Source organism: Aotus nancymaae, unplaced genomic scaffold (assembly GCF_030222135.1).
Source record: "Aotus nancymaae isolate 86718 unplaced genomic scaffold, 86718_ANA_hifiasm-v0.15.2.pri h1tg000039l, whole genome shotgun sequence".
Lineage (NCBI taxonomy): Eukaryota > Metazoa > Chordata > Mammalia > Primates > Aotidae > Aotus > Aotus nancymaae.
This window is the reverse complement of record NW_026988453.1, coordinates 1,661,905-1,684,934: the sequence shown is the minus strand read 5'-3', so window position 1 is coordinate 1,684,934 and position 23,030 is coordinate 1,661,905. Positions and strand designations below refer to the sequence as shown.

General features: G+C 36.0%; 1 protein-coding gene across 2 annotated transcripts; it reads left to right on the top strand.

Annotated features, from left to right (window-relative positions):
* The first annotated feature begins 2,529 nt into the window (after positions 1-2,529).
* ATP6V1G3 (ATPase H+ transporting V1 subunit G3) lies at positions 2,530-21,101 on the top strand. Of its 2 annotated transcripts, XM_012459212.2 has the most exons (4): positions 2,530-2,598; positions 2,792-2,908; positions 15,401-15,501; positions 20,881-21,101. In XM_012459212.2, the coding sequence occupies exons 2-4, from the start codon at positions 2,827-2,829 to the stop codon at positions 21,052-21,054; spliced, it is 357 nt and encodes a 118-aa protein (XP_012314635.2). In that variant the 5' UTR covers positions 2,530-2,598; positions 2,792-2,826; the 3' UTR covers positions 21,055-21,101. The 2 variants fall into 2 exon arrangements, with proteins under 2 accessions (XP_012314635.2, XP_012314636.2); XM_012459213.2 differs by lacking the exons at positions 2,530-2,598; positions 2,792-2,908 and adding an exon at positions 9,666-9,763.
* The last annotated feature ends 1,929 nt before the right edge of the window (positions 21,102-23,030 follow it).

Below are 23,030 nucleotides of genomic sequence, written 5' to 3'. Positions count from 1 at the left end.
TATCTTATCAGAAAAAACAAATCCTCTGTACATCGTGAGATTTTTATAAAAATGTATAATTTAATTCTCAGTTTATCATTGAAACTGAAATCATAATATAACACCAATAATAAACAACAATATTGATAAATTGTGTTTCTTATCAAACCATCAACATTGATATTCCATTAACATAGAAACAAAAAAATGACTTACACTGCTCAAATTAGAAGGAAATCATATTATTTGTTTTAATTTCTAGGTATATAAATATAAAAAAAAGTAGACTATAATAAATAGTAAGACCAAAACAAATAATACCAAATAAATGGAATAGGAAAAACTCTTGCTGTTTAAAATGTTAATTCTTCAGGAATCTTCAAAAGTCAAGAAGACTTAGGTTAAGTCAAATTTCACTTTGTTTTGATATTTTTACTGTTAATTATTCAAGCACACAGCATTTAAATTGATTTGTAGATTTAATAGTTTTACACAGAGTGAAATGTCAATGGATATTCTTTGTTTTCTTCCATATTTTTTATCAGGAAAAGAAGAGAAACCTGGAAGGAAATTTTCCTGGACAGAGAGACAGCATTGTTCAGCAGCCAGAACACTGACCATGAGACCAATTCAATTCTACTTAGAAGCCACCTGACCTTGGGCCTGTCACTCAGGTTTTCTGAGCCGCAGTTCCGTAACCACTCATCTTGCTTATTTTATAGGAGCTTTAGTTTCTTTACTGATAAAATTGGTGTGCTTCATCATAACAACACCCATGTGAGAACCAAATTAAATATGGAAATATACATAATTGTAAAAGATCGTACCCAGTTTCTAGCACCTAGATGATATTTCATTAGTGAATAGAAAAAGAAAAGCTTCTCTTATTGATGCTCAGTAATATAAAACATTTAAAGAATAAACTCAAAATCTTCGCTATAAGTAGAATTTTTTGAAGTGCTATTATCCTTGAAATGTTTGAGTTTGTAAGTAAAAAGTCACATTAGGAATCTGCTTTGATTAAAACAAAAAAGTAATTCTTACAGCAAGTAAACCATTTGTGTGATAATAATCCATGGATCTATAATAAAGGTTAAATTCTCCAGCCAGGCTTTTACCTCTATCTACTGCTACACTGTCTGCCTCTCCTCAACTCTACTTTTTCATTTGTTTGGCAATTTAGATTGTAACAGTGTGTTCAGTATGGTTTTATATCTGCAGAAGGCTCTGGCAGTTCAAACCCACATAAGTTTGGGACTGTGATTACTTTTTCCCACCCCCAATCCAGAGCCCAGATTGAGATGAGAAGCTTCTTTGGCATCTTTCTCTGCTTCTGGGTAGATTTTTCTATCCTTCCTTTTCACTGAGAGTGTAAATTTTTGAGGGTCAGGAGAGGATGAAATTCATTCTAATTCTCCATTTTGGGTTATTCCCAAAGCCTTTTTCCTCTCCAGGACTTCTTCCTGTTAAGCCACCTTGTATCTTTTTGTCCAGAGAGATCAGACAAGAGTTGTGCTTGTTCAAAAATTGGTTTATCCCAGTTGCACTAGTTATTGTCATTGTGCACCATAAATTAAGTACTTTGTAAGCTGATTAAATGTGACTGCAAAAAAAGTAAAAGTGATCCTTTTACTTGGAAAAGTTTTTCCTTTTGGAAATTTTTGCTGCAGGTAATGCACACATAATATAGGTATGTAGGTATGGATGAGACAGCTTGAAAAGATCAGGAGAAAATAATCATTAAAACCTTAAAAGATTTAGCACCCAGATTGTTTTACAATTGCCTTTAAATCTAGACACTTTATTAAAGAAAATAAACCTGGCACTTACTGATGAGGCAAAAGAGATATAGTTTATGAAAGCAGTAATACGTTAAACTCCAATCTGCAAATCATGTCAGAGGAAAAAGCCTTATTCTAAGTCAAAAGTTCAGCTTTTCACTTCAAATAAAAATTTTAGATACATGTAAATGATACTTTATGATTCTCCTCTGTGACCAATATTCTCATTTGTCCAATTGCTACTGAATCGAATCAAATCAAGTATGATGGATTTTATTGTACTATCTTAGGACAATATCCAACACAAGCACTGAATAATATAAAATGCATGTTTAAATTATTTAACCTTACCCCTAACATACAGTTATAATCTATCTATATTACGATTACTACTACTAAAATTACTAATTGTTCAGTCACCACACTAAGGTCTCCCTGGAACCTCAGCCTGCTGCATTACTTAAGAGCAGCACAATGCCCAGAAGACATCTTTTCATTCCTGTCACCTGAGACCTTGGGGGGAAAAAATCTTTAGTCCACCATCTATGCACAAAGCTGGGGAATCTCTTTCCTAGCAAAGGATTAATACATTTTCTCTAAGCAGATAACTGTATCACTAGAAACATATTTTAAAAAGACCTGAAACAAAGTATTGCATGGACAAAGAACAAAGAAAGATACTGTTTCTTAAAAGAAAAATTCAGTAAACATGTCAATATTTCTTGGAAGATTAGGGAAACTAATATTCTACAAGGTCTTTTACTCATTATTTATAAGTAGAGGCAACGTCTCATTTATATCTCCTTTTTTGTACAGAAGAGCTAACATTGGCGAAATGGTAAGTTCTCAATTTCTTCAGACTGGTTTAACTTGTTTTTCTAGATTCCACCTTGGGCTTTCCTTGGGACCCAGCTACCCAGCCCAGTCCAGCCAGTCTGAAACAAACAGCTGCATTTAGAACTCACTGTTGACACAACAATCTGAGTTATATGTTCATTTTTAAAAGGGTAAGTGAACCCATTATTTCCCAGATTTCACAGGAGCCACTTCCTCGGAGCAGGCTACCATGACCAGCCAGACTCAGGGGATCCACCAGCTCCTTCAGGCAGAAAAACGGGCCAAGGACAAGCTGGAGGAAGCCAACAGGAGTAAGTCTCACCTGTGAGGGGTTTGTCACGAAATAAACGAAGCAGTGGAGTGCAGGGATAAGGACAGACTTTTGGATCAGGCAGACCTCGTTTCAAACTTTGGTTTCTGTACTCCCTGTGAGACATTTGCCCATTCATTAAAATTACCCAGTCATATATTCCTTATGTCTAGTGTAGGGATGAAGTTTCCTCATTCAGCTCCTTTTGAGAGGTCATGAGCTCAAGGACATTAAGATTATAGAGATGTGGGCTTAAGCCTTGGCTATGCTATGCCTCAGTTTTCTTACCATTAAGAGACAGCCAACTTCCAGATTGAATCTGATTATTACTGAGTAAACTTTAGCAAATTATTTATTCTTTATAAGCATTAGTTTTCATTTCCATAAAATTGGAATGATAGCTTATTCTCATCCCTCTCTTGATAGCTTTTTAATATCTAATATTTTAAAATATTTACATTTTATTCTCATTTTCTACCTCTCTTTTTGTTTTTATTTTTATTAATTTATTTTTAAGAGAAGGGAGCCTCAGTATGCTGCCCAGGCTGGACTCCAACTCCTAGACTCAAGCGATCCTGCTGCCCCAGCCTACCAAGTAGCTGGGACTACAGGCGCTTGCCACTGTACTCAGCTCTGTTTTCATGTGGTCCTGTATTCATGTACTTACACATAGAATGTCCTCAGTGAACTCCAACCCCCTTCCTATTCTCTTTGATACTCACAACAGCCAAATGAATAGGATATTAATATAATTCCCAATGTATGCAGGAACAGAGTCAGTGATTTATTTGTTCAAGGATATATTTTTAAAAATAGAAAAAATTGTTCCAGGCACCATACTCATTGCTTATGTTTGTTCTTACAACCTTAACTGAAAATGCAAAAGTGATGCTTAGAGAAATTATACAACTTGTCTAAGGTCACATAGAGGGTAAATGTTAGAGACAAGACTTAGATGAGCTGTAATTTCCAAGCCCAGATCTTAACCACTGCACTTGATAAAATTCATACAATTTGTATAATAAAAAAACTAACATGTCTCAGATTTACAACTGGAATTCAGGTTCCCAAAGCCAAGACATTTTTATTTCACTGTCCCATTTCGTGTCACCTCATTATTCAATCTACAATAATTTGTAGCGTCATTCACTCTCTTTGTGATTGTCTGTCCCGCCTCTGCAATTAGATTCAGTCTGGCAAAACAGGGGCCGTATCTTTAAAATGTCGCTTATGTAACTCTTTGGATGAATGTAGTGATGAGATTGGAGTAGGTACTGAATTATTTCAATGTAATGAAATAAAGAAATAATATATTACAATGCAAGAAAGGAAGTTAGTAAGAAGGCAGGTACACTAAAGTTTTCAAGCACAGGTAAAATCATTTTCTTTTCTTAAGATAAATTGATTTCCCGAACACCCAGCAACATAGGCATCAACAACAAAAAAGGAAAGACTCCAGGCGGAGATGATAGCAGAGGAAAGGAAGAAAGACCGTGAAGGCAAAGTTTTCCTATTTCTCAATTTCTTTTTCTACAACCAAGTGTGGAAATGGTTGCAAGATGATATGAATGCAGAGTATTTTTATAGAAAACAAAGCAGTTCAGGACCTGTGGCTGAAACAGCATAGAGAATTTTCCCTTTGAAGACATTTCAGGTTTTTTTTTTTTTTTTTTTTTTGACAGAATTTGGTTCTTTTCCCACTCTGGATTGCAGATGATCTGGGCTCTTTGCAACCTCCGTCTCTCGGGCTCAAGCCACACCTCAGCCTCTAGAGTAGCTGGGACCGCAGACACACACCACCACTCCCGGTCAATTTCTGTAGAGACGGGGGTTTCCCCATGTTGCCTGGCTAGTCCCAAACTCCTGAGCTCAAGAGATCCACCCGCTTCTGCCTCCCAATTGTTGGGATTACAGGCACGAGTCACCACGTGGGCCTTTTAAAAAACTTCTTTAACAATATTTAAAACATTCAGAACAGAAGACCAGATAATTTAAAGATGTGATCGTTATGCTGCCTTTGCTTCCTCATAATGGAGAATACAAAATGAAATGTTGAGTCCATATTAATCAATATTATTGTATGATTCAAATATTTTTACCAGCTATTTCTCCTTTTTTCAAGTCATTAGAGAATAAAAGTATTGTTAATCATGCAAGTTATTTTGGAGTGAGAGCCAGTAAAGACAACCGGCTTCAAATTTCAGAATAAAGATAAAAGCCAAATTTCTTTTCCTTGCCTCTAGTGAATACGCTGTCCTTCGGCAATCTTTCCTCAGAATTCAGTATCGAAAAGTACATGTTGTCTTTTTTTTTTTTTGAGACAGAGTCTCGCTCTGTCACCCAGGCTTGAGTGCGGTGGTGCAATCTCAGCTCACTGCAACCTCTGCCTCCCAGGTTCAAGCAATTCTCCTGCCTCAGCCTCCTGAGTAGCTGGGATTACAGGGGCCTGCCACCATGCCTGGCTAGTTTTTTTTATATTTTTAGTAGAGACAGGACTTTCACTGTGTTGGCCAGGCTGGTCTTGAACTCCTGACCTCACGATCTGCCCACCTCGGCCTCCCCAAGTGCTGGGATTACAGGTGTGAGCCACCGCACCCAGCTCATATTGTTTTATTTATACACAAAAATGTTCATTTCATTTGCCAGTAACTTAAAATACATGCTTACTTTTATCTTAGTGTACCATGCCTTTTTCATGAATATTCAGGTGGATATTCAGCCAGTAATAATAAATATCCAGACTTTAAAGACATTCTGGAAAATATTTTGACTTTCAACAACTAACCTCTGCACTCAGTTTTACGGAGAATGTCAGCCTGTCCTCTTTGCCTCAGAAAGAACAGGTTTTGAGGTCAGGTTTAACTGGATAGAAACTGTTTTCTTAAAGCTATCAGCAGGTGTTACAGTTTATAGTTACAACAGCTTACCCACATAAGCAGTCTATGGCAAAATAGAAATATTACCTTATATCTAGGTAGTTATAACTTCTCTAATGTTTCAGTAGTTTTTGTTTCATTTGTTTACTTGATTGAATAAGTATTTATTGGGTACCTACTAATTCCAAGCCATTTTGATGTTTACACTGATGAATCAGAACTAGCTCTTCCTTAAAGAACTTCCCAGTGAGATAAATGCACAAATGACTATTTTAAAAAGAAAAAGGACTCATGGTGACAGGAGAGGTAAAAACAGTTATCATTTTAGTAAACCCATATATTTTTGCTTTATTTTTTCATAAAAAGATTCATTTGAAATTCTGACATATTAAGGCAGAATAAGGACCAAGAAGTCACGATAGTGAACACCATTGCAGACGATCAATGTCATTTCCTCTTTCTTAAGTCCATTCATTTGAAAGACTCTCAGAAACTTAGGCATAGAGTGCTAGAACAGGACCCTTGACTATATTATTTTTAAGAAAAAGAAAGAGAGGAGGAAGGAAGGGTGAGAAACAGGGAAAGAGAAAGAAAACAGCAATTCACATGTTAATCATTTCAGGAAAATGCAAGATTAATAAGGTTATTTATATATTATGCTGCCAAAATGTTAATATATTCCATTAAGGAAAACTGCCTCAGATCCTGGTGCAGTTGCTACATAATACAGTATATGGTCTAAGTGTTTTGCTTTCAGGAATACAGATAAGGGATTATGAACCTGATGTATCAGGAACTCTTCAGAAGGCCATGAGCTCTATAGAAATTGAATATGCAGATCTCTGCTCTCAAGACATCCAGCAGCTACTGAGAGAAAGGAAATCTGACAGGGACATAGGCAGAATTGTGGGCAGGCTTCAGAATTCAGACTGGGAAGTAGTAGAATATAAAAGCATTGGCTTAAATTGAAAACCTATGATTTTTAATGTCATTTAACGTCTTCGAGTTTCAGACTTTTTCTGTAAATAAAAATAGAAGTCGTAATACACACACACGCATATATAAGCAATAAAAATAAAAATAACTCGTGTGTATTCGCTTTACTATCTTGCACATATTTCTCTGATTCTTAAAACCTCTAGGTTATATATTTTTGTATATTACGATAAGTAATAACAATAGAAGAATGAAACAGACTAGAATGATCTCATTCCATTCGTTTTTATCCCTGCTGTAAGTTCTGGGTTTATCTTTCCTAGAACAAAGAGATCAGGACTGCTTCTGGGGTAAGATGACTAGAAATGTTCAAATACTTGTCTGTATTCACTGATTACAGATTCTATTTATTAGTTAAAGCTCTCACACATTTTTATGTGCGAAACCACCTATTTTGGTTGAATTTAGATGAAATCACAGTAGTTTGCACTACTTTAAATTATCTTACCTAGATTCAATGCTCTTTACTTAATAAATTGTTCATTAATCAGAACATAAAAGTGGGTGTGCTGGTCCAAGACAAGTTACCTTTTTAATAGGTAACACTTCTTAAAACATCAGAAATCTTCCCTGGAGCTCCAGGTTTGGGGTGTTAAACTGAAACTTCAATCAGATCTAGATTAAAAATTCAGAGTACCACTATCAACAGGAGGAACAGAGACTTGCATTTCTGGGAAACATGTTGCATTTTTACTTTTAGTCATGACTTTTCTTAAGAGAAGTATTTACTTCACTTACACCCATTGCAAACTTTTAAAACTCTATAGCTCTGCATGAACACTGTTCTGAAATATTCAAATGCATGCAATTCAGCATCACATAAAGAACTCATATTCCCAAATCATTTCTGAGCAGACATGGTAAACTCTCCTACAAATAAACACTCAATCTATTTACTTTGGAAGCTGCAGAAAGTAGCATTTCTGTTTAAAAATTACAGATTGCATTATGGGATATAGATAGAAAGAAATAGCAAAAAAATAAATCGTAAATTTTCCAACCTGGAGATGAGAAAAATTGAACAAGCAGCTATATTAAAAATGTCCCGTCCAGTCTCGTTAACCTGCAGTGCAGTACTCTACGCCTGAGCCATACCCCATGGGGACATGGATGAACCTGGAAACCATCATTCTCAGCAAACTAACACAAGAACAGAAAATCAAACACCGCATGTTCTCACTCATAGGCAGGTGTTGAACAATGAGAACACGTGGACACAGGGAGGGGAGCATCACACACTGGGGTCTGATGGGGGGAATAGGGGAGGGACAGTGGAGGGTGGGGAGTTGGAGAGAGATAGCATGGGGAAAAATGCCAGATATAGGAGAAGGGGAGAAAGGCAACAAATCACACTGCCACGTGTGCACCTATGCAACCATCTTGCATGTTCTTCACATGTACCCCAAAACCTAAAATGCAATAAAAAAATGTAAAAAAAAAAGTCCTAAAAGCTGTAGACAATCGTAACAAAAGTGAAGAACATACCGCTCTAGCTTTCTCCCGAAATAGCGTGGTCAGTGCTCAGTCCCTGCAGCTGTTCTTCTGCCTGGGTCCCCATCTAACTTCTGCTTCTTATTAGCTGTGTGACCTTGGGTGGGTTACCTGTTAACCTTGCTGTGCCTGTTTCTTCAGCCTCAAAGTGGAGATATTAATAGTACCTACCTCATAGAGTTGTCATGATTGACAGAGTTAACACTTATAAAAGACTTAACACACCACTTGGCATAGAGGAGGGGCTCAACAAATTTTAGCTATTAATACTACTTCAATATCTAATAAAAATAATTTTGTTGATAAAAACAGCAAAATAGTTAAGTTCTGGAAATTTCTTAAGCATGGTCCTCTATGAGGTCTTTCATTGAATTACACTTTGGTGCAAAATAAATACTTAAGAAAATATTTCTGCATTCTAAATACTACATCACATAATACTGTAATGCAGATTTATTTTTGTGGGTCTATAGGATGCCAACCATCCATAATTTTTTCAATCAGCAAATTGCCTGTTTGCCTCCAAATATGCATATATTCTGAACTATTTCAACAAGCACCTTGATTTAATAAATTCTTCACTATGCAAGGGGATGCTTTTGTTCATAAAGACAAGAGTTTTAATAAACTAATAAAAGTTGTTGTATAAGAATTTCATGGCCCTGTCTTGCATGTTTTGTAAGCCTGTAAATACTTCCTCTTCCTTTATAGTCCACAGACTAACAGAGTATTTGTGAGTGTACTGGGCTTTCATTTCTTCAAGTAGGTAATATTAACATAATAACCACAGAGCATTTTCATCTATTAATAGCATTTGGTTATATTCAGTCCAGGAGCTACACAAAACTATTTGTTATATTTTTAATAAGGAAAATATAAGTAGAAGAAAAGCAAACGAAAACCCAGGAAGTGACGACCTGACAGGCGATAGATTTAGTGTGAGAAGCTCTAGCAGTGACAGTCACCAAAGCAGAGTTTGCCTCTTTGTTTTTCTGGTGACATTTCTTTCCTAATGTTTGTAGTTGCTGAGAAAAATAATAGCATTCCTTGAATCTGGTTGGTTTTATCGTAACATTGACAACCGCCCAACAAAGCCAAGAACTTTTGTTTGGTTTGTTTTTGCTTTGTTTTCTGAGTGATAGAATCAATCAAAAATGGTTATTACTAACAGAAATCTTCAAACATTACCGAAGTACCCTTTGTTTATATAGCAAATAAAAATGGCTTCTGAACTGTTTGTGCATATGTTTGTCAGGTGGCACATTCATTTCCACACCTATTCTTTCCACAGCACGGGGGTGTCTGGCTTTGCCTCCAATGTTCAACTAGCATTGTTTTCTCTGTGCTCCTCGCTGATTCTCTGCATTGTTTCTTAGGGATGCTGTAATAAATTACCATATACGAGGTGGGTTTAAACAGAAATTGATTATCTCGCAGTTCTGGAGGCCAGAAGTCCAAACAGAAGATGCCAGCAAGGTTGGATCCTTCTGGAGGTACTGAGGGAGAAACACCATACCTCTGTCCTGGTCACTAGCGGTAGCCAGCCATCCTGGGCACTCTTGTCTTGCAGCTGTCTCCTTTTAATCTAGACTTCCATCATGACATGGCCTTCCTCCCTGTGTGTCTGCTCTGACTCTATGTCTCTGTATCCAAATTTTCCTTATAAGGGAAGCAGTTGGTGGATTTAGGACCTATCTTAATCCTTTATACCTTATTTTAACGTGATTATATCTACAAGACTCTATTTCCAAGTAAGGTCACATTTACAGGTACCAGGAGTTAGGTCTGCAACATATATTTTTGGGGAGCACAATTAAATCCTCTGATTGTCAAATCCACTTGACCATCTTGAACCCTTATTTTCTTTTCTTTGTTCCCCTTTGTTGGTTAAAATTTCTCAAAGAAGTTGCCTATATTCCCCGTGTCTACAATTTTTCATTCCGTTTTCTATTGAACATCTCTTCCTATAACTCCACCAATAGCTCCTCTTGCCAAGATCACCAGTGTTGCTAAACCCAACGATAATTCAGTATCTCATTCACAGTCAGATCCTCCTTTCATCTTTGAAACCCTTTCTTCATTTGACTATGGAACACTACTCTCATGGTTGGCTTCCTGTTGTCTTCTCAATCTTTAAAGTTGGGACCCCAATTTGGACGTGTTCTCTTATATACTGGCAGATACTTCTGAGGTGATCTCATCTAATCTCATGTCTTTACATACCAGCTCCATGTTGATGACTCCCAAACTTAATATTCCCAGCACTCATTGCTTCCCTGATCTTTAAGTTCATATAAACATCAGCCTTCTCAGCATCATTGGATGTCGAATAGGCATAGCAACGAAATTGTAGTATTGACTCTATCCCCCAAATAAAATGGTGCCATCATTGTCTCGTCTCTGTCTCTCTTATGTATCAACTCTACCTCCAAAATATATCCACCTTCTTCTTGCCAACTGTACTATAACTTTACTATTTCCAGCAATTATTAACATTTGCCTGAATAGTTGCAAAAAATTTCAAACTGATCTTCCTGCTTCTCCTTTACCCCTACAATGTGTTTTCACCACACCAGCCAAAGAAATCCTTTTAAATCACAAGTAGTAGTATGACACACCTTGGCTAAGAACCCTTCCTGAATTTAGTACTCCAAAGACCAAAATTCTTACCATGACCTGTGAGGTCTACAGGACCTGGTCCTGCTACTGTCTAATACTATCTCCTTACATTCAACCATCCTGTTCTCTTTGCTCCAGCCATGATGGTGTTTTTGCTCTTCCTTGAGCATGGCGAATATCCTCCCACCTCAGGGCCTCTGCACTTGCTGTTCCCTCTGCCTGGAACACTCTTCCCTTTCAAATATCTGCATGACTAGTTGCCATATTCCTTTAGGTCTCTGTTCATGTATTATTTCCTCTGAGAGGCCTGATCTGTCTGCAGTAGAATCCACCACCATTGTAAGGTTTGTTCTTGCCAAGTTTAAAACGAAGAAACTGAGGCCAGTGCAAGAAGGTCCAATGCGAAGGATTTATTCAGGCTCCCGGGAGAGGTTCTATGGTCTGACAGGAGGGGCCGGAGAAGTCGCACGGACTCCCCTTAGATGTGGGGTTTTATAGGGAGTGGAGGTGTTTGATTGGTTGTGCCCAAGGTGAGTGGGGCCCGGATGGGACAAAATACTATTGGGTAGGTCCTGGCGGGGCTTTTTTCTGGGCTCCCAGTGAGGGAGGTGTGTGTCCGAGCTCCCAGCGAGGGAAGGGGGTATGTCAGGAGGGACGGGGGTGTGTCCGAGCTCCCAGTGAGGGAAGGGGGTGTGTCCAAGCTCCCTGCGAGGGAGGGGGGTGTGTCTGAGCTCCCAACAAGGGAAGTTTGTGGTTTTCACTGCTATATCCTTAGAGCTACAATAGTGTGTGGCACAGAATAGACAGCTAGTAATGTTGGTTAAAAATCTCTTATTTTGGTTTTCTGTCTCACTTGATACTGTTGGCTATGTCCTTCTTGGAATGTTCTCTTCTGTCTTTTGGGTTCTCCTATTTCTTTGATTACTGCTGGCTCCTTTCAAGCTTCCTCTTCCTTTTCTTGAAGGTTGAGCATTAATATCCCCCAAGCTGAGACCTTAGCTTTCTTTTCTCCTCATTCTGTACACTCTCCCTTGATTTCTGTCTACATCCCATTGCTGTAACTAGCATATATACAGGACCCAATGGCTAACATGCAAACCTCTGTCTTCATTTCAGACCTTCCTCCTGCATCTTGTCTGCCCAGCTGTCCTCTGCATGCCTCCAGTTAAATATCCTCCGGGAAGCTTACAGAGGTTTCTCTAGTGACAGCCTGAGGACTTTCCTTGAACTGATGATTTACTCCTTGCCTTCCTTTTGAGCAAAAGGCCCCCAGGAATTGGACCTGTTTTCCTAATAATGATTTAAAATAATTAAAGAACTACTTTTGTCAGACATTTTATATACATTTTTTCTAATCCCTCCAATGAGTTTTTATAGTAGATTATTTACTTTGTCTTATACATGAGAAAACTCAGTCCCAGTAACTTGCTTAAAGTTACAAAGCTTCTAATATTTTATTGCAGTGATGCCATTGCATGATTCTGATTCCCCTCGATGATAAATGAAATCAAGAGTCTAGAACAAATTTAACAATCCAAGCAATAGAATGAGGTTTCTCTGCATCTCAAGAACGTACTGCATCTGGGGACAGTCAGTTCACTTGGCCTATCCTATTTAGAATGCCAGGAAGATTCCATCTTCGAGCATTACCCTGTCTCCTACACAGAGTTCAGTTTTAACCTGTCCAAAATTGATTTTTTAAGTCCTCTTCCCACAAATCACCTAAAAATCAGTCCAAATGCCCTTTTCTCCCCCGTTTTGGTCGCAGCAGGCATGTTTTTAATGCTTACGAAGAAGTAAGTATAATTTCAGAATTTGGCAACCTTCTTACACAGAGAGAGAAGCAAGCTCGAGGTTAACACAAGCGGATTTGATGCACGCCATTTTGCTTCACCTCTAACAGAACAGTAGGCTTCAGGCTTCAGTTTTTTCACTGGATTAAATCAGGTGGAGCATATGCAGGCTCTCACACAGCAGCAGCTGCTGAGTCTATCCAGAAAATTGCTGTGCCAGCAGCGATTTCCCTGTGGCTCTCGCATTTAATTGAATCAGAACCAGCAGGTGACTGGTGCCATGACAAGGGAATCACAGACACTCTCTGAGCCTGTCACCCTGTGATGGAGTTTAATATACAGCCTCTTAGTGATGTGCTGAATTCTGCTTACGGGTAGGGCACACAGAGCCTTTCCTATGATTTTTTTTTTTTAATGTGCTGGAGAGGCATAACTTTAAAACCACTATTTTTAGATATTATGCAATTAAGATGGAGAATAATGAGGCAAGTGATTTATCTTGTAAAATAACTATGTATCTTACAACCCATTATTACTAAAAAAATTAATACCTTAACATTCTGTATTTCAGTCCTGATTTATGTAACTAACCATATATATTTATATAAACATATATTCTCTAAAGTTTTTTAAACTAAAATATGTTGTAATTGAGCAAATGCAGTTCAATCAAGCAGAACATTAAGCTAAATCTTAATCATAATAATTACTGATTTTACATTTTCACTTTCAAGGCATTTTAATTTGTCTCATAAAGGGTCAATCAATAGTTATTATATAATATATTAGATATTAAATAATATATGCATAATATATTAAATATTAAATAATATATATTATATAATATATAAATGTAATATATTAAATATTAAATAATATATACATAATATATTATGTATATATTAAAAATCAGATTCCCAAACAAGTTGAAGGTATTGCTTAAAGTCTCATTCCTACCATTGATTGCTGTCTAACATATTTTAGTAATAAAAAACCTTTAGAGAACATGTTTTTATATAAATGTATATGGTTAGTTACATAAATGACAAACAGAGATAAGGAAGTGGGTTGGAGATCAAGGAATAGTTTTTCCTCCCAACATATCATTGGTTTATTCTGTTCACAGACAATCTCTGTGAATAACATATGTGTAGTTGTCAGGAAATGGTTACAACTATAAAGAATGAAGGAATCAGTATATACAAAACGGTAATTAGCATTAATTAAGGAAAAGATAAGCATTGCTATTAATGTTCCATTAAGCCTCAAGCAACAGAAGAGCGGTAGTTTTCACCCGACCTTGGATTTTAAAGAAAGTGTAGGCAAAGCTAAATGTCTGTTCCGAAGGAGGTCTTCCCAGACCATTCAAGGGTGGTATGCATTAAAAGAGACACATTTCAATTTGTAACGCAGTGATTCTATTTTTATTCCATATACATACAGTGACTAGTGAAGCAACTCATACTTAGAAGGGAGAGAAATTGAGAAACATCTCTGTGCAAATGCTGCAAAGGTTGACACTACATAGGTAAATGGCAGACAGATAAAAGTTTACACTAAGATTTTCTTTTATGCTACTTAATGAGAACACATTTTTTTTTAGTTCAGAGTCCTTTACAATATAACAAACAGTTGACAAAAATTGTAAACAATACTTAAGAAACATTATTAAAGGAAAAAAACTATTAATGGGCAAAAGAATGGAGGCATTTTACTGAAATCAAAAGACAATAGATTCATAGAAAAAAAGAATTTTAATGTAGTTCAGAGTTTCTTTAAAGTTTTAATGATCATGAAGCATTAGTAGCTAAGCCCAAGGTGGTAGGTGGAGCGAGCATAGCACCAATTAATATCAGTCTATAACCCCCAAAACTTACTCTGGTTGTCAAAAAACTCATGTGCTCAGCTAATGATTACCACAGCATTGTATTCGTCTAAAACTTTCATTTATGTTGTCTGCTAGCTTAAGGCTTACACCTTTGCTCTTAATAAAAGAAAAAAGGTTACTTAACTAAATCTCCTAATCATTAAAAACAATTGGTTTTATAGTCACTTTCAAGAAAGTTCCCCTCAGAGAAAGCTACAAAAAAAAAAAAAAAAAAAAAAAAACTTTGATGATTGTGAGGCTTAATCAGACATTGTAGAGTCAACAAATGGTAAGAAAAAAATCCCAATAAAATGTTTCTAAAAATTGTAAATTAGTTTGATAGAGTCTGAGTTGAATGTTTGTAGTGATTTTGGAGATCTGCCAGTGTTAAATAGGATCCAGTTGGTGTGGACTGAAGGATTCTGGCAGCAAATCAAGACCAAAAATCTGACCAAATAATGTCTTTTTGAGTAAGTGACAGCTAGAATCTGTTCTCTGGCATTACTGCTGTGAGTAAATGGACAGATATTTTATTTAAACATCTAAGTGTGAAAAAAAGTTGTCATTTACATGTCCTAAAGAATCTAATAGAAAAAAATCACAAATTTTTCAAGGTCTATTTTTTTTTTAATAAAGTTTGCCATTCTAGAAAAAAATCATCAAAAAATAATGAAGAATGTATTTATTTTTTTAAAAAAGAAGCTTGCAGCTCCATATGCATGTGTGTGTAACACATACGTATACATATATATGTACACACACACACATAGTTGTTTATATATATGTATATGTCTTTGTTATATAGGGACAGAAATATTAACAATGATATATATACCATTGTTAATTCTCAGGAAAAGGAAAGCGACTGAAGCAAGCCAAGGAGGAAGCAGTGGTAGAAATTGACCAGTACAGAATGCAGAGAGATAAGGAGTTTCGACTAAAACAGTCTAAGGTGAGTAAGAAAGTCAGCACAGTTTCTTATGCAGAATAGATAAGACCTTCATATTCATAAGGTGTAACATAGAATATCGAGAGAAAAAATATGCTGCAATTGAGCAGATACATTTCAATCAAGCTGAATATCAAACTAAATCTTAATCATAATAATTACTGATTTTACATGTTCCCTTTCAAGGCTTTTTAATTTGTCTCATAAAGGGTCAATCAATCGTTATTATATAATATATAGTATATATTAAAAACCGTATTTCCAAATATACGAGTTGAAGGGATTGCTTAAAGTCTCCTTCGTACCACTGACTGTTGACTAACATATTTTAGCAAACAAAAACTTTAGAGAACATTTTTTATATAAATATATATGGTTAGTTACACAAATAACTAACATTTCCAAGATTTACAAATGACCAAAGTAGATATTGTTACAAATTGGTAAAAAGCCTTCTGGTATTTTCTGATGATTATCTTTGCAACTGGCTGACTCATTCAATAAATCTTCCTTTTAGAGATAAACAAAAGTTTTTTCCTACACTGGCATATTTTTAAATATCTGCAGTTTACTGTAAATTATAAATGCATGAAATCTTTGGAGCCAACATCCTCCCTTCCATGTTGCAACATGGTCTAAAAGAAAGTGCTCAACTCCATGTGTCATAACTAAATTTTATATGATATTTTATTTTGCCCTCGGTAAAAATAGAAACAAAGCTCTGTGCAGAAGTCTGACATTGCAAATAAATTGTAAGCAATTTGGAAATCCTCTTTATTTACAACTTTCATTTTGGTGCTAATGGATAAGGACATCATGTAGGATTAAATAAATAGGACCACATGATCATAAAATCTTTCTCATCAAATTAAAAAAAGTCCTTTCTGGAATAAAGTAGAGCACTCAGCAAAAATAAATATTTTTATCAATGTTTGAAAATAAGAAATCCTAAAGTCCTGAGTTCATACAACCCTCCACGGTTGGCCATTGGCTATCTCTCTCACCACATTTCTACCACCCTAGTCTCTTTTAGTTCTGTTCTAGCCATACAGTGCTGCCACACTGTAGATATGCAATAAATATTTGTTGAAAGAATAACATTTTTTTTTTTGCTTTTCTTCCTTATTGAATCCTGTCCTAACCATGATTTATTAGGACCTGAGAAAATAATCATCTTTAACATTATCCCACTTTGATTATCTTATATAGGATATTTCTGATAGAATTATTTACATTTTTTAAGTAATGACAAAACTGATTATAATTTCAGAAAGTGCTTACGTTAAATCACTTCAAATATTTCTCCGGAAGAATCTTATCAGATATATATCTTGTTCAGGTTATTTGTTCTCTGCTTTGGTTAATAATTAAATAATTAAAACTCCTCATGGCTCTCATAATTAGCAGTCCAAGCCAATTTTACAGCTACTTGATCAAAAGCTCACATAGAAAGGTCAGTATATTTAAGCCTCGTCTATTTTAAGCATATTGTAAAACCATTAGCACAGGTCTTCTTTCCTCAGCGTGACCTCCATATGTCAGGCATATTGCTATTTCACTTAAATCTCATCTCATTAACCCAGGGCAATTAGGAGGTTTGGGTGGAGACCCGAAAAACCAGCTTCCTGTCTGCTGTGGGTGTTGTATCTTGATGTTACTTTTTTGTTGCTTTTTAGCTCTTGTTAATACGTGTACTTTTTCAAGTGCCTGACTTCTCTCAACAGAAGCAGGTATCCCAATGTGGACTGTATATGAGCAAATACTGTTTCATCAAAAATCTATTTATCCCTTCCTTATTGCTATCCAAGATAACATCTTCTATTAAAGAAGATATTACATTGCTAAAAAGAAATCTGGACTACAGTAGAAAAATTAAATCTGTTGTTAATACAAGTAAAAGTCAGATAGGTCATGGATCTAAATAGAGAACCTGAAAATGGTTGCCTTGGGCACACTGAAGACCTTTATATCTTTACTCTTTCTTCCTGAATTTATATCCCAAGAGCATTTTATTTCCTGAAAGCAATCACAAATTGAGATCATAAAACTGTGTTTCTCATATGACAGAAGGATCTGAACATTTAAACAACTTACAAGGAAACATATTGAATATTTAAATATTCAGTATGTTTCCTTGTAAGTTGTTTAAATATTTTCCATCACCATCAGTCATTATGCTGTTAAGCTATATATCAGTTTCAAAGTTGACATTTTGAAAATTATCATGGAGAAGTTCTCACATGTCACCCTTAGACCAAATGTATCATTACATGTTACAGAATTATCAACTACTAATTTATACACTGTCCCAAACATTCAAGTAACAGTCTTCCACCAACATGAGCAACAGAACACAGGTAATGAGTTCTCTGTAATATCAAGAGATCTGATCATTCCACTCAACACAAAAATGTGTATTGAGCATCTACTAAGTGCCACACAGTATTTAAGGCACTTATAATACATCAAGGAACAAGTCGACACTGATTCTTGCCTTCGTGTCACTTACATTCCTTCACTGAAACTCCTACATGGGTTAAATCAATACTCTGCCTGCAGATACCAAGATAAGGAATTCTTCCCTAGGAAAACCATTTAAAATAGTGTAAAACTAGTCATTGTTATAGTATTGCATAGGAAACCCTGTAGAAACTCAAATCACTGGGTATCAAATAAACTCAGAAATAATATTGTGTTTATGCCGGATGAAACAGGATTATGGGGCTATTGCAAGAGTATTACAATGTTTCTGAAAATACAGAACAGATTGGAAAAGTATGAAAAGTACAAGTAGGACAATCAGTGAAAATTATAATCACTAACACATACGGATTACTTGTTCAGAGCTAAACTTCTTTTTTTATTTTTATTTTTGGAAACGGAGTCTTGCTCTGTCGCCCAGGCTGGAATGCAGTGGCACAATCTTGGCTCACTGCGACCTCCGCCTCCCGGGTTCAAGCGATTCTCCTGCCTCAGCCTCCCAAGTAGCTGGGATCACAGGCATGCGCCAGCTCGCCCAGCTAATTTTTGTATTTTTAGTAGAGACGGTTTCACCATGTTGGCCAGGATGGTCTCAATCTCCTGACCTCATGATCTGCCCGCCTCAGCCTCCAAAAGTGCTAGGATTACCGGTGTGAGCCACCACAGAGTTAAACTTCTGTGCCACGTGTCATCTTTATGATAAGTCTCTTTGGAAAATGATTGTGGTGTCTCGGCAAGCCACATGAAGAATTCAACTAATATTAACAGCTGCCGTCTATTGCTGCACTGTGGCTACTAAGCACTTGAAGTGTAGCTAGTCCCAATCAAGATGTGCTGCAAGTGTAAAATACCAGATTCCAAAGTCTTAGTATGAAATAAAAGAATGTAATAATTTTTATATTGATTGCATGTTAAAATATGAATATTAGGTTAAATATAATAAAATAACTATAACTATTTCTTTTACATTTTTAACGTGGTTTCTAGAAAATTTATATATATATAAGTTGCCTTTATGGCTCATATTACACTTTTGTTAGACACAACTGCTCTGCACACTTACCAATGAATCTGGTTTGCATTTTACAGTATCTTATCAAATGGGATATTATCCCTATTAAGAAAAAAATAGAGAATCTAAGGTTGAGATTAAGTTTTCCAAGTAATTCAGAACAGTTACACTAAACTAACCTAATGACAACTATTTTTAGTACTGTCCCAAAGAAATGTAGGTAATAGTTTCACAACAGTTTGCTTTTAATTTTTTGCCACTAGAAGACATTAAATTTAGAGAAAATCTTTTTTTTTTTTTTTTAAGTTTGGTAGAATCCCACTTAAGATACTAAATTTAGAAGAAAAATTTTGAGCTTGGTAGAACCATTTCAATAAGTAGTTTCCTTCTATTTTAAAATTTCTTCTTAGCAAGGGAAATTTGATCCATATGTTTCTGCTTCTTGTATACTCACTTATCAAAATGCTATTCTGCAAAAGTTATTTGATGTCTTAGAAGCTGCAACTTCTCAAAATTATTTTCTTTGAACTGAGAAGACCCTGTTGCCTGGACTGTAAACAGAAAAGAACTTGAACCCAAGAGCCTCAGAGGCATTTGATTTCAAGCCTAGGACTCAAAAAGATCATGCAGATTTTAGAATTTAGAATAGTCTAACAACCCTGAAGTAGAAGTCAATCATTAGTGGAGTCTCTTGGATTAAATTAAATGCATACTTTTCCTAAACTCTCGCAGAAGGAAAAAGCAAACAAACATTAAACAGTCTTCTTGCCTTTAAAATGCCATGTTTAAGAAAGGCTGAATTTACAAAGGAGATGCATTAGGAGTTGATTGCTTTAGTAAAGGCTAACTTTCAAAGTGTTTCACTGCAGAACTCCTTTAAATTGTTAACTCCTCTGATGAAATTATATTTTGATCAAATCATTTCTGGATAAAGAAGCTACGAGGAAAGAGCTTATAATGGAAAAGACTGGGAAACACTGCCAATTAAGGAGCAATTAGAAAGATATATTACACTATGTCTAAAATTATAATGTAACTAAATGAGCAAGCATACTCAATTTGAAAGAAATACAACTTACACTAAAATTTTCATGATAATATCTATTACCCAAAGAAATCCACTTGTATGGCCAGGCACAGTGACTCATGCCTGTAATCCCAGCACTTTGGGAGGCCGAGGCAGGAGGATCACGAGGTCGGAAGTTCGAGACCTGCCTGGCCAACATAGTGAAACCCCGTCTCTACTAAAAATACAAAATTAGCCAGGTGTAGTGGCACGCGCCTGTCATCCCAACTACTTGGGAATCTGAGGTGGGAGACACAGTAAGACTTCGTCTCAAAAAAAAAAAGGAGGAAATACATTTGTGAATATAAAAGTATCTTATAGGGCACATTGTGACTGTCTTCCCAATGAACAAGACATGGTCAGTTCAGATAATGTATTTTAAAAATAGAAAAACCAGTTATTCACTAGAAAAAACAGCAAAAGTGGGTTTAATGGCATCTTTCAACTACATTTTCCAGACTTATAATTCAGAAAGTAAATAATGGGAAAGATATGGAAATTCTTATAAATACATGAAAAATACGATGGAAAAGAACTTCTGGGCATAATTTAATGATTATAAATGTGTATTCAATTTGTACCATGTGGAAGTCAGTTAAAAGTGAAAGTAATCTGCTATGACCAGCTTCAATATTTTATGAAAGTTCATCCTTCCCACTCACGGCATTGATGATCTGGTCTGTTCTCTGAAAAAAATTCTAGATAAGGAGTACATAATTGTGCACCATAGGACGATCTCAGGAAACAGGCTAAGACAAATTTAACTTGCAAAACAATAAATTGCATTATGATGTTGTGAGTTCTCTCTGTTTTGTTTTGGTAGACAATGGGCTCTCAGAGTAATCTCTCAGATGAAATGGAAGAACAAACACTAGGGAAGATACAAGAACTTAATGGACACTACAATAAGTGTATGGAAAGTGTGATGAAACAGCTCTTGAGCATGGTCTGTGACATGAAACCAGAAATCCATGTGAACTACAGAGCCACCGAGTAAATGTACATCATATTTTTCAAGAAAAAAATAAAGGTGTGTGAGTGCCACCTAGTTGCTTATGGCTTCATGTTTTTATATTAAGAAATTTGAAATGTAAATCTTAAATTTACATTTACAGAAAATGTGACATAACTCATGCATTGGCATTGCATTAAACAAAACAAAGTACAACTGTTGCTATAACTTTCTAGTAATAATTATGACCTTATCATTTAACTTGGAGTAAGTCAAGAATGCATAAGAGTAACATGTTTTTTAACACTTAAAAGAAAAACATAGTCATGACAGCTTTTCAGTGGGTGCCAGGTTTTTTTTTATTTCTTCTCCTTTTCATCGATTTAGAAAATGCACTCTTAATTGTGTTAAAAGGTAATTTGCTAAAAGATAATCTTTAAGCAGGATATGCTTATGAGTCTTCAACAGATCTAAAAATGAACATGTCAAGGGTTTTATTTAATTCAGTAATCAATGAGGAAACCAGTAAGACAGAGAGAGAGAAATAAAGAATTATGGGTTATATAGCCATTTTTAAACACAGACAGTTTTATAATCATTTTGTCTGTCTGACCTCAACTAAACAGATATTATTTTTAAAAGAAAAAAGTAAGTGATAAATAAGCTGATAACAGATTTTGGAGCTTTGAAAAAAAGAAAAAAAAAAGAAATACAAAGAAAATGTCCAGGAGATATAGTAGGTTACTGTGCCACTAGCCCAGTCTGCTAGTTACAGCTAAGCTAAATTCTTGTTAAATACTGCGTACTTTGTTAGTGCAATGCATAAATTATCTCAGTCCTACTGTGAGAGCCCTATTAGTGCTCTTGTTTACAAAATGCAAGACAAAGACAAAGGAACTTGCCTGGAGATGCCTGGATAACAGTGACAGCCCGGGGCTTCAAATTGGGCAATGTGACTCCAATCTTCACACTCTTCAATTCTTTCCTAACTACTTACCCACACAGTTCCTATATTTGTATTAGTAAGAACATGGGTGCTATAAAGTTTTGGATTTTCAAGTAATATATGCAAATAAATTTTAATTCCAGTCTAAAGAAAAGTTAATGGCTGGACGTGGTGGCTCATGCCTGTAATCCCAGCACTTTGGGAGGCCAAGGCGGGCGGATGATGAGGTCAAGAGATCGAGACCATCCTGGTCAACATGGTGAAACCCCGTCTCTACTAAAAATACAAAAATTAGCTGGGCATGGTGGCATGCGCCTGTAGTCCCAGCTATTCGGGAGGCTGAGGCAGGAGAATTGCTTGAACCCAGGAGGCGGAGGTTACAGTGAGCCAAGATCACACCACTGCACTCCAGCCTGGAGCCTGGCAACAGAGCAAGACTGTCTCAAAAAAAAAAAAAAAAAAAGAAAGAAAGAAAAGAAAAGAAAAGTTAATTCTTGTTACCAAACTATTCACATAATCTTTAATTATATGAATCTTTGATTATATGTATAGTTTGGTAACAATAATTAATTTTTGTTTAGACTAGAATTAAAATTATAAACTGAAATGATTTTAACTGGTCATTGTTTTAGATCAGTGGTCCCCAACCTTTTTAGCACTAGGGATTAGTTTCATGGAAGATAATTTTTCCAAGGATAGGAGGGTAGCAGGGCAGAATGGTTTTGGGATGAAACTCTTCCACCTCAGATCATCAGGCATTAGATTCTCATAAGGCACATGCAACCTAAATCCCTCACATGTACAGTTCACAACAGGATTCGTGCTCCAGTGACAATCTAATGCCACTGCTGATCTGACAGGAGCCCAAGCTCAGGTGGCAATGCTCGCTCAACTACCACCACCTCATGCTGTGCAGTCCAGTTCTTGACAGGCCATGAACGGGTATCGGTCTGTGCCCCGGGCATTGGGGATCCTGTTTTAAATTACTAGTATCATTGTTTCTTTTTAGGAGAAAAAGTTAAAATTTTACCACATATCTTAGTATCTCAGAAATAGTCCAATTTTATATTCATGT

Coding starts and splice junctions, on each gene's coding strand:
- ATP6V1G3 (XM_012459212.2), top strand. CDS start 2,827: ATGACCAGCCAGACTCAGGGGATCCACCAGCTCCTTCAGGCAGAAAAA. Junction 2,909..15,400: donor GCTGGAGGAAGCCAACAGGA/GTAAGTCTCACC, acceptor GTTAATTCTCAG/GAAAAGGAAAGCGACTGAAG. Junction 15,502..20,880: donor TTCGACTAAAACAGTCTAAG/GTGAGTAAGAAA, acceptor TTGTTTTGGTAG/ACAATGGGCTCTCAGAGTAA.